General features: G+C 42.9%; 1 protein-coding gene across 4 annotated transcripts in view; it reads left to right on the forward strand.

Annotated features, from left to right (window-relative positions):
* Positions 1–12,093, forward strand: part of LOC128413497 (potassium voltage-gated channel subfamily KQT member 1-like) — a 334,949-nt gene that overhangs the window by 12,693 nt on the left and 310,163 nt on the right. For all 4 annotated transcript variants that reach the window (XM_053387514.1, XM_053387517.1, XM_053387515.1 and 1 more), the window contains one exon: positions 548–1,122. In XM_053387514.1, coding sequence (XP_053243489.1) covers positions 716–1,122 — 407 coding nt within the window. In that variant the 5' untranslated portion in view covers positions 548–715. The remainder of the gene's footprint in view (positions 1–547; positions 1,123–12,093) is intronic.

A 12,093-nucleotide genomic window follows, 5' to 3' on the forward strand; every position in this document is an offset into this window, starting at 1 on the left:
TGGGGGGGGGTTGTTTTTATTTATGCCTATTATATACTGGCCTGGTAGGAAAAACAGTCTAGAAATGTTTTTAATGAAACAAGAAATAAAAGGAAAAGGCAGCTGAACAATTCTGACTTGTCCTTTAACACTGGGTCCATTTCATACAAATCCAGGTTTGCCACAGAATGTACATTCAACAGGGAGCTGCAACTAATTCCATTTCTCCTGCATGTTTTTGCTCCATTCACTTTTCAATGTGCACTTAAGCGCCTTAGGTGAACTCTCTTACGGACAAAACTTTTAAGTGAATTTTGAAATAAATAATGTGGTTGTCACAAATGATTCCTGGAACTTCCTTATGGGCCACTGTCAGCATTTCCAAACCTTAAGCAATGTGTCAGTTTGTTAAAAATGGTGCCATGTACTAGTCTATAAATAACACTCAAGTCATGCTCCTGACTTGCTTTGCTGCATAGTGACTCTTTAATTGCTTTCCTCCTTCAGAGCCTTTATCTATTACTTGAGACTTCCATTATCTAAACATCTTCTTGTGATTTAATTTCAGAATCCTGGTAACAGGTGACAGACTGGCTGCACAAAGCGGTGTTGTTCCACAATAATGTTTGACTTCTTACTGGGTGGCTGGAGAATGCCAAAGGCAGAGAAGATATACAATACCTTTTATAATTTTAAATATTGATCAAGGTGAGCAATACACCTACTTCATTACAGAATGTCTTACGGTAATGGTGAAACTGGTGGGCACCCAATGTATAACCTTTGCAGTAGAGTTCAGCATTCTGACTCCCAAGTGGGGAACCTGAATGGACACAGGAAGTCTGCAACCTTTTTGGAAGTGCGAGCAAACTTAAACAATATGCAGTACTCTTCTGTGGCACTTGATCCTGATTCTTTGGTGACTAATGGATCAAAAATTTATTCGAACTCTGAAGAAGAAAATCCACATGATCCTGCTTTCCAGATAAACACCGAATCCATGACAGGAAGTGAGGTACACCGGGCCTACCCTACAAAATGCTTTTATGGCCCATACTTAACCAAAACTAGTATGCAGGGAGATGTGTACAACTTTCTGGAACGGCCGAGTGGATGGAAGTGTTTCATTTATCACTTTGCAGTGTAAGTACCTTTTTTCCTCTCCATATGACTATTTCCTTGTTGTGAACCTGCACTTTTTTGATTTCACAGAAAGTGAACTATTGAGCTTAATATGCAAATACATTTCCTGGGAGTGTGGATCAAATAAAATGCTAGCACCAGAACAAACCAGGAGTATGTGAATCCATCCATCCACCCATCTGATTCCGCCCCCCCCATAACATTACCTAACTTTTGACTTCCCTCAGAATTACTTAAATGTTTTGCCAGATGACTCCTCAAAATCAAATGGAATTTCTTTTATGCAACATTTTGATAGGCCATTCCAGAACACTTTAACTTAAAGATGTATTCGGTGGGAGCTTGTGTAATGGTTAAGAATACAATAGACTGAAAGACTCTGAAAGACAAGTCTTACTTCAGCCATGAACTTACCAGTTGGTCTTAGTTAAGCTGATGTTTTTTCAGTCTTAGCAGACATACATACATACGCTCCATCTACAATGTCAGGATAATGGTGATGAAACAGACGGTTGTAAGGATTACTGGGAGAATGGGCATATGGAACACTCTCATGCTCAGAAAGCACCCAAGCAGCTGCAATGGCTAATCTATCTTTTCTTTAGATATGACTGACCCTTGCTTTATCAAGGCTTGCTAATATTATGGTTTTATTTGTTTATTTTGCCCTTCATATTTTTTATAATTATGGGGAATCAGCTAGCATTAATTTTAATAGGAACTGATTCCATGTAATTGTAGGGTCAGTTCTCTACATAGGTGCCTTTACACAGCTACCTGCAAATGCTATTTGGATAACTGATGTGGTTCAGAAGGTCCTAAGCTGTGCACACACTACAGTTTAGTGTGCATTCAGTGCATACCGTGTGCTTGGCTTTTTAAAATTATTATTGTACATGAGACTTCAACCCCAATGCAGACACATCCTGTTTTTTCTGATGACTTGATGTGGTTTTCCCCACGAACCAGGTTTGATGTGAAAATAGATTTTAAGCCTAAATAAATTCACATTTCAGCCCATGTGTGTACAAGAGAAAGAGCATGTGAACAGTACACTTTTTGCTGTGGCTCCCCTCATGGTGATGTTGCAGTGGGTGTGTAGCGCTGCAGAGAACTGCACTTCCTTTATGCTTCTCAGGACGCACTTAGCTTCTAATTGTTCATTCACTTCCACATTTACCTTAGTTTATGCTTTATCAGTGGGTTACTGCTGGGCTGGGGGACACGCTTTATTTTGGTGAAAGTCTGGTGTATCAGGAAACTTGTTTCTGAAAAAATTTAGAAACTGCTTGGCTGCACACAAGCAAACAAATTCCTGCCTGCAATGGACCTCATCTCTCCTGAACTCAGAGAGAGTAGGCTACTGCTGGGGCTGAAAGGGACACATTTTTTTTTTAAGGGTTAAAAGTTAATCTGCTGTTTGGTGACAGTCTGGTATACCATACTGGAAAACGTGTATAACAACAACAACAACAACAACTGTGCACACACAAGGTAAATAAATACTTGCACACATGCCTACAGTGAGGTGTGGAAACACAGGGGGAGGAGTTGAGAACACAGGTGTGGGGGTTAGTGTTCATTATATGTTTCTGTGTTTTTATACTGGAAACCACCCTGTTATCCTTGGATGAAAGGCTGTAATTAAATTTAATTGATGATGGTGATGATGATGATGATATGGCTGCTGCTTCAGCTATCAGTGTAATGCACAGGTATGGACAAACTATACAGATGTGCACAGAAAAAAGAGCTCTGTGCATTTCAAACACTTTGTGTGCACACAGCCCTACTTTCAATCCCAGCGTGATGCAGTCAAAGGGATCCAGGTGCTTCTGTGTCCTGCTTCACAGAGACATCTCTCTGTCTTGAAGAGCTACCAGGCTGTCTGGCCCAGCGTGATTTCTAATGTTGCTTATGTGAGATTTGGGGTGGGTACTCTTTCATGGCTTAAGAGTCCAGGAGCTAAAATTAGGTTAGCTTCTGTTCTTTGTGTTTTTCCTTAGCAATGTGGCCTAAGAAATCAGACAGTGTGTTTATGAGGCTAAGAAGACAACATTAATGTTGATTCTACAAAGGAGCTGGCATGCCACAAGGCAGACAGAAATTGCCTCACCCAGGGCAGCTTAATGGAGATAGTAGAGAGGAAATTGTGTTTGGTGGCCTGGAAGGGTCAGTACTGCTCCACAGTTGTCATAATTTCTCCCTCTGTGAGAATTCTCTCAAATCTTCAGTGCCAGCTTCCAGCTCAGCAAACTTACTTAATAGCAAAAAAATGGTCTGAGGAATTTTACCCTAAAGCACCTCCTGCAGAAGTCACTTTCATGTGGTTCTTGTTTTTAGTGTTAGACCATTTGAGTAAATCAACGTTCATAGAATCATAGAATTGGAAGAGACCCCAGGGTCATCTAGTCCAACCCCCTGCAATGCAGGAATCTCAGCTAAAGCATCCATGACAGATGGCCAATCTCTGCTTAAAAACCTCCAAAGAAGAAGAATCCACCACCTCCCAAGGGAGACTGTTCCTGTTAAGTTGTGGGTGAACATATCAGATGACACAGCGATTCTTCAAACAGCTCTAGAATCATAGAATCATAGAATTGGAAGAGACCACAAGGGCCATCGAGTCCAACCCCCTGCCAAGCAGGAAACACCATCAGAGCACTCCTGACATATGGTTGTCAAGCCTCTGCTTAAAGACCTCCAAAGGAGGAGACTCCACCACACTCCTTGGCAGCAAATTCCACTGTCAAACAGCTCTTACTGTCAGGAAGTTTCCAACTGAATGCAATATTTCTTTGTGCCCACATAATTGTAATAAAAAGGATGTATGAAAAGAAACCAGCAGCCCAACTTTGCTTCCCTGTTCCCTCCACTGCCTTCAGCTATGCATGCGATGCAGAGGGAGGGTTATTCTTCTAGGCCCTGTCAATATATTGTCCAAAACTGGTTGAAGTCCATATTGTGATACTGGTTGCATAATTTTTGAGCTAGAAATATATCATTGTGAATCATGGTGGGTGGGTGGGTGGGTGGGTGCACTATGCAAAAATCACAATGTGGGGAAAACCGTAGTTCCATCCTTATTTCAGACATCAAGATATATTGGTACATTGCAATGTTTAGCTGGTGATATATCATGATGTTTAAAACCAGATATCGCCCTGCTCTAGAACCTGGGTTCAACTTTGCTGGGGGGTTTTTAATCAAGGGGGCCGGGAGATGAGAGAAGATTGCAAAAATGAAGAGAAAACAACAAGCCCAAGTAGATGATTTAATATTAGGATAAACTATTTAATTTGACATAACAGAGACTCCTGTTAACACGTTTGCTCTTCTTTGTCCTCCCCACCCCTGCATTATAGATTTTGTAAATAAAATAAGACTTTTAGTTAGCCTTTATGGGAGCTTCCTGACTTAAAAGGACAAGACCTCCTTTCAAGGTCTATACTTATAGTGTATAATCATGTCTAAAGCTTAAACAGATTTCATTTCTGTAGATTTAAATATGTGCATAGTTAAGCCTATTTGGAGCCAGGACTTAGTTGTTTCACTAAAAAAGCATTTGAAAAATGAAATACTAGTGGTGAGAGCAAACAGATTGACCTTCCTTTTTGGCATTTAAACTGAAGCATTTCTGAACGGTATTCCTGGGAGACTTAGATTTGACAGCTGAAAGATTTTTGCATGCCTGACTTAAATGTAACTCCTAATATTATTGATCTTAAAAGGTGAAACTTGAAATTCATCCAGGAAAATAAAAGTATTTAAGACTATGAAGCATAATCTTCTTCTCCCACTGTGGCTTGAACCTAAAACATTTAATGTGTTTATAGGAAGTGGCGACTGCAGGCTTGTTCATATATAAAACAGTGTCATTTAAATTAACAGTGGTGCAGCAAGTAGTCTGAGCTGGGATGATTTTCAAGGCTTTTGGGGAATAGAGCCATGGAAACAGATTTATGGACTATTAATTACTGAAATAATTATGTCTCCTCATAGTGAATTCAGGTAGTTTAGTGCCTATCAATTTGGAAGTGAAATGGGGTCATCCCCAAAATATGGCTGGTGCTTCTACATATTCATATGATGATTTAGAAGCACACAAGTTTGTGGATGAAAACAAAATGAAATTTTAAAATAACTGCTTGACAGGAATATGTCAGCTTGCAGAATATTCATGGCAATTGAGTCTACAGTGTAAGAAAAACACTGGGGCCTAACTTGAATAGTAGCATGTCTGTCCTCTGGTGGGCAAGGATTTTGCGCTGTGCTGTGGAATCAGCCCCTCCCTTTGGGGGTCCAGTTCAGTTCAGTCCGAGAGGCCATCTGTCCTTTTTGCCTCATGAGGTGCTTTTAGTTTCTCTTAGACAGCATGTAATTGTGTTACAGTTTTCTTTATTAAAGCTTTGTTTGACATACACATGAGCTGCTTACTTTGCTGAAAGAAAAGAAACTCTGCTGAAGAAGGGTGGGGGAGTGAGGGGATATTCCCACTCTGACGGGAGGACTAGTTTCATTCATTGCCCCCACCCTCCACTGTTAAGTTGTGGGTGAACATATCAGATGACACAGCGATTCTTCAAACAGCTCTTGTTTATTCACAGGCCAGAACTGAACTGAACTGAAGGGTTCAGCCAGACTGCTTATATAGAGCTCCACTAGAATGCAATAGTAACCATTTTCTGTAACTATCCAATCACTGAACGTCACTTTCGATCCCTTATTTGCATATGTGGACCTGAGTGAAAAGAATCTACAGTATCCCCCTGCTGGCCCAGGGTGAGAACTTCAGTACATAACATCCACAACATAGAGAGGGGGGTGGTGGAAGAATCTTTAAGAAGGCTCAATGAATATGTCAATCATTACCATTATCATATTTCCTAATTTCAGTTCAGCCACATACAAGAAGGAGGTATTGCCTTGGGGTAATCCTAAGGTTTTCAGAATTTTAGAGAAGTTTATTTAGAGAGATAAAAGGGGACAGGAACCCAGAGCAGCCTGAGGAGACCTGAAGCTCCGGGGAGACGGAAGACTGCTGTATGTCAGAGAGTGTAGAAGTGTAAGGCTGGAGGGGAGACAAAATGGCACGTGGTATCCTGAAGGGGAGCACGCCACACGCTAACGTTTTGTTTCAGGTTGCTGGGAACAATTTGAGAAACAGGATGCTTGTGTGTCCATTGCAAAAGGGGGGGCAGTCCTGTTTCACCTCCTGAGGTGAAATGGGAAGGCGCCTGCCCCGCCTGCTGCCGAAGCCTTGCTGGAGAACTTTCTGGAAGCTGCTGCTGCTCCTCTCCCCTCTGGTGGTGGAGGACCGGCTCCTCTCTCTCCCCGAGGAGAGCCACCCTACCAGGGGATTGTGCTGCCCCGGATTGGGCTCAGTCCCCCTCATGGGGACACCAGCCCTGATGGCAAACAGAAGGAAAATGGAGGGCAGAGGAAGAAAAGGACCCTTATACTTGGGTGTTGTCAGGCACTTTCAGCTGAGGAAAAACCTCTGGCTCTTGTGGTTGGGGTTTAATCTGAGCTGAGGTGCCAACAGAATTTTCTGGCGTATACTGCATGTAGATTGGACCTTCCATCCACCCACAATTTGTTTTTAGTCCACTTTTAATTTTTAATTTATAAAACTAGATATATACCAAATATGGGGGGATAGCACATCCAAATCGGATCATTTATCATGAAAACACAATAAATACAACTATCTAAAATAATCCAAATTAACAAAGCAGCATTGCCACTTAACAAAGGCCAGCTAAAACAATTACACGACTAATCAAACAACTAAACTTAATTATATTTTGTAACATAGCTCTTGTAAAAAAGCCTTTAGGAAAAGGAAGTTTGAAAAACATGAGTTTTTAAAACCTGTTTAAAAATTCATAGTGTACAGGACGTGCACATCTCCAATGGGAAAAAGTTCCATAATATTCTGTTCATGTCCATTTTAAAACTAAAGTGAGTCTTCTCTAACATGTAACATGACAATCTGTGCCAAAACTGGAAAGCAGAAAAGTGTGCAGGGCAGACAACTCAAGAAAAACATAGTGTGCATTGAATCATCATGGGATTAAGCATGTAAAAGAAAACATTTCATTTTAGAAATAGTTCTTAAGCTATGGGAGCTGCATTTTTTATTATTATTTTATTTAAGAAAGGCTGAGTAAAAGTTCAGAGAGATTGTACCAAACAGCCCTCTTGTTCCCTCCACCGTCCGGAATGCAAGCAGAGAAATGCTATTATCCTTATAACCTACCGTATTTTTCGCACCATAGGACACACTTTTTCCCTCCTAAAAAGCAAGGGAAAATGTGTGTGCGTCCTATGGAGCGAATGCAGGCTTTCGCTGAAGCCTGGAGAGCGAGAGGGGTCGGTGCGCACCGACCCCTCTCGCTCTCCAGGCTTCAGGAAGCTATCCGCTAGCCGTGGGAGACCCAGCTCTCCCACGGCTAGCGGAGTGCTGCATTAATCCCGAAGCTTGGGGCGTGCGGAGCTCAGCACGCCCCAAGCTTCTGGGTGCCGGCAAGGTCTCCGCTAGACGGCTAGCGGAGACCTTGCCGGCACCCAGAAGCTTGGGGCGCGCTGAGCTCCGCACGCCCCAAGCTTTGGGATTAGCGCAGCGCTCCGCTAGCCGTGTCTAGGCTGTGGATAGTAGCCTGTTTCCCGGAGCGTCGGGCGCCCTGAAATCAGAGCGCCCGGCGCTTCGGGAACACATCCGCAGCGTAGGCAGCCCTGCGGGAGGTCCCGCAGGGCTGTCTAGGCTGCGGATAGCAGCCTGCTTCCCGGAGCGTCGGGCGCCCTGAAGCAGAGCGCCCCTCGCGCCGGGCAGACATCTGCAGCGTGCAGAGCCCTGCAGGAGTTCCCCGCAGGGCTCCCCACGCTGCGGATAGCAGCCTGCTGCCTGGCAGGTGGGGCCCGCTGAAGCAGAGCGCCCCGCGCGCCAGGCAGACATCAGCCAGCCCCACAAGCTCGGGGGACAGCAGGGAGGCGCAGCGCCACCATCCCACTGTTCCTCGACCTGGTTCGGTTTCCCTGACCTGCTTTTGGGGGGGGGGGAAATAAAGGGAAATTTTTTTTCCTTTATTTCCCCCCCAAAAAACTAGGTGTGTCCTATGGGACGGAGCGTCCTATGGTGCGAAAAATACGGTACTTGTAAACTTACAAGACACGTTTTGTTTATTACAATTTTATCCCGCCAATTTCCGAAGGAATCCAGGGCAGTGTCAATCCCACCATTGTCCTCGTCACAACAACCTTCAGAGGTGAGTTAGGCTTATTTTGGAAACCAAATGGGCACCCAAAAGATAGAAGGCCAGGGCCAGGCTAAAATATGTTGCTGGCTAAAATGAAGCCCAACTGATACCAACACTTCCTTGTTTCAAAAAGTCTTGCTGCCCCATTCATACAGCAATTCCTGCCTCCATCTCCTGCCCCCCCCCTTCCCGTGCCTCCTTACACGGGTCACTTCACCCTACAGGATGGCAGGGCTAACATGGTGTAGTTTCAGCCTCAGAGAACTACAGTTCCCAGCACCCTTAATAAACTACAGTTAAGAAGATTCTCTGGAGGAAGCTTTAAATGCATGTTGAATGTGCTTTTAAAGTATGGTGTGGATCTGCTGGAAAGAGTAAGAAGTTTTTTAAAAATAAATAAATATATAAATTCTATCGAGTGTCAGAATAAACACAAAAAGAAATAGAATTAAACCAGAACTGAAATACATCAGCTCTCTCCGCTGCCCCAGCCGGTATCCCTCTTCCCACACTTTCCCCAGAGAGCTTAATGTCATAGGAAGAAATGTTTTAAGCACAGTTGAGGTTTGAACTTGGGGACTTACAGTGGTACCTCGGGTTACAGACACTTCAGGTTACATACGCTTCAGGTTACAGACTCTGCTAACCCAGAAACAGTACCTCGGGTTAAGAACTTTGCTTCAGGATGAGAACAAAAATTGTGCTCTGGAGCCGCGGCGGGAGGCCCCATTAGCTAAAGTGGTGCTTCAGGTTAAGAACAGTTTCAGGTTAAGTACGGACCTCCGGAACGAATTAAGTACTTAACCCGAGGTACCTATGTATATGCTTAATGTAACACCCATCTTGGTTAGTGATGCTGAAAACATTTAGCAAGTGAATTAGTGTGTTCCTCTCAGCTTTATCATGTTAGACCTTCACTCAGTTTTCATCCGTTAGGAAGAAGTTATCTTAAACTGCTTAAATCTTAAACCTATTTTTAGGTTGGAACTTATCTCCAAACATTTTATCATTCACATATGTATATAAACTTGCAGTTAGGAAGACGTGCAGGTTACACTATTATAGTTGTAAGTGACCTGCTGGTTGCTTGTTTTGTGAAGTATTAAATTGAAACAGAAAAGCAGATGCACAACTGACCCAGTGGCTTTTTGTTTAACCTCTAAAAGGAACTTGAAGCTTGTTTACAACATAGCAGCATGTGATTATTCACTAATGTAGACAAGAATAAGGTTAGGCCTGGTTATTCTGGTTATTGAGTAGCTTACTTTAGCTGGAACTCTGTGCATGAGCCAGAACTACATAAGTGATTGGGCTTCACTTTGAGAGCATAATTACAGTAAACAGGGAAAGCACCTATGGAGGTGTGTCAGTCACAAGCAATAGGATGTGATTGCCTAATTGATTATCCAAAACCTGGTGTCATGTCTAATCCAAGCAATACCTCTATTTGGTCATGCAAATGAGAGGGAGCCAACCAGCAAGTATATCAAAGTGCCCTTTCCCCCTTCCCTAAGGTCCAAGCCCATCCTCCTTTCAGGGCATTTCAGCCCCCTTTCATTTGGTACCTATGAGGGAGAGTCACTGAGGGGTGTGGGGGGGTTGACCGGGCAGAACCACAACCCCTAATAAGCACATGCATATGCAGCCACACACATAAGCACATTAGGAATGGGGCCATGTAATAGAATGCTGCAGTATGCATCTTTGGTTCAGGATTTCAGCCACTTCAAACCATTCCATTCTCTTCCCCATACCCTCCAACATTTCTCCAATGAAAATAGAGATGTCCCATTCCACAATAAGAATTTTACTATTTAGACCCCACTCAGGGCAGCTTCCAACATATATAAAAAACATAATAAAACATTAAACATTTAAAAAAACCCCTCCCCAATACAGGATTACTTTCAGACAGCTCAGGGGTTGGATAACTCCATAAAGGTAAAGGGACCCCTGACTCTTAGGTCCAGTCGTGGACAACTTGGGTTACGCGCTCATCTTGCTCTACAGGCCGAGGGAGCCAGCGTTTGTCCACAGACAGCTTCTGGGTCATGTGGCCAGCATGACTTAAGTCTCTTCTGGCGAACCAGAGCAGCGCATGGAAACGCCGTTTACCTTCCCGCCACAGTGTTACCGATTTATCTACTTGCACTTTGATGTGCTTTTGAACTGCTAGGTTGGCAAGAGCAGGGACCGAGCAACGGGAGCTCACCCTGTCGTGGGGATTCAAACCGCCGACCTTCTGATCGGCAGGCCCTAGGCTCTGTGGTTTAGACCCATACCCTCCAGCGTTTCTCCAATGAAAATAGAGATATCATAAGGAAAAGTGGGACATTCTGGGATGAAATCAGAAACCAGGATGGCTTTTCTAAACCAGGGGCATCCTTGGAAATAGGGACTCCTTATTCAGTGCCTAGTTAACATGTGCAGTGCGGTGAGGTGCACACTAGTGGCCATTCATTCGCATATTGGATTTTTGCAATTGATATTTGTGGGCAGCTCTCACTGCTATCCCAGGGGACATTTAAAAACGGTTTCTGAGTTTGAGCCAGGAAATAATCAGACAATAAGATGATCTTTTTAATATCTCTGCATCTTTTCCTCAATCATTTCCCCCCTTATATTCTGTTTGGTTCCCTCTCCCATCTGGTTATTTCCCTCTTAACCATCAATCAGCATTCAGTGGACACTGGACATTTTCAGTCCCCTCCACTGTTTTAAGGGTTTTCTTGCCTGAATTATTTTTTGTGCTTCTGCAGACTCCAAGTTTGCTCTGTTGGCTAGGCAAGTGGCAATATTCATAAAACTGAATTACAATTTAGTTTAGTTTTCTGTGTATGTGGTCTTTATGGGTATAAATAACATTTATTTATAATATAGAATACATTCTAACTCTACAATTCTATGATTCTATGTGCATTGTACATGATATCTGAAATATGACAAACTCTTCTAAACTTTATTCCTGTTGAATTTATACCAGTTTAAAAACTCGAAGGAAAGCAAGAAATTGAAGTTTTTGCTGTGCCTTGAAGAAGATCCTTATAGCTTTGAGGTGCATTGTAAAGGAGTATCAGTTCATTCTTGGTCAGTCTGGCTCTTTTGCCATGTGAAAATCATGGACCTGAGCTTGGTGTGGCCTAGAATTTACTCAAATCTGTTCTGTGTGTGTGTGTGTGAGAGAGAGAGAGAGAGGGAGCGCAAACCAGCTGTGATCCTCAGATTAAAACCAACTGACCTTTTTTGCTTGACCTTAATTTATAATTGGACAGCTGGTTATACTAATGACAGATTGTCTTTGTGCTGCTGATAGTCTATTTGAAACTGTTGTTATAAAATATATTTGCCTATGCAAAGTCTCACGTTAAAGCAGTTAATGCTATCTGCTTAAAATTTCTGTCCATAGGAGTTGTACAGTGAGATCCAGAACACTTTTCTCAAAACACATGTACTATCTCTCTTTCTCTCAAATTGTTAGGAAAACATGATTCCTGTCTCCCTCCCCAAATGATTTTTTACAGTTGTTGTGTTGTGAGCCAAAAATGGCTTATCTTCTGAGTTTACACCAATAAAACCACAGTTGCATTTTGGACTGTTCCCAAATTGCCACCGTAGTTATGGGCTAGTGCTCATAACTATCCACCCTCAAGGTGAAGGAAGAAAGGCCTTTTCAAGTAGAGATAGGGAACCTGTAGCTCTCCAGATGTTCAGC

The sequence above is a fragment of the Podarcis raffonei genome, chromosome 5, assembly GCF_027172205.1.
Source record: "Podarcis raffonei isolate rPodRaf1 chromosome 5, rPodRaf1.pri, whole genome shotgun sequence".
Lineage (NCBI taxonomy): Eukaryota > Metazoa > Chordata > Lepidosauria > Squamata > Lacertidae > Podarcis > Podarcis raffonei.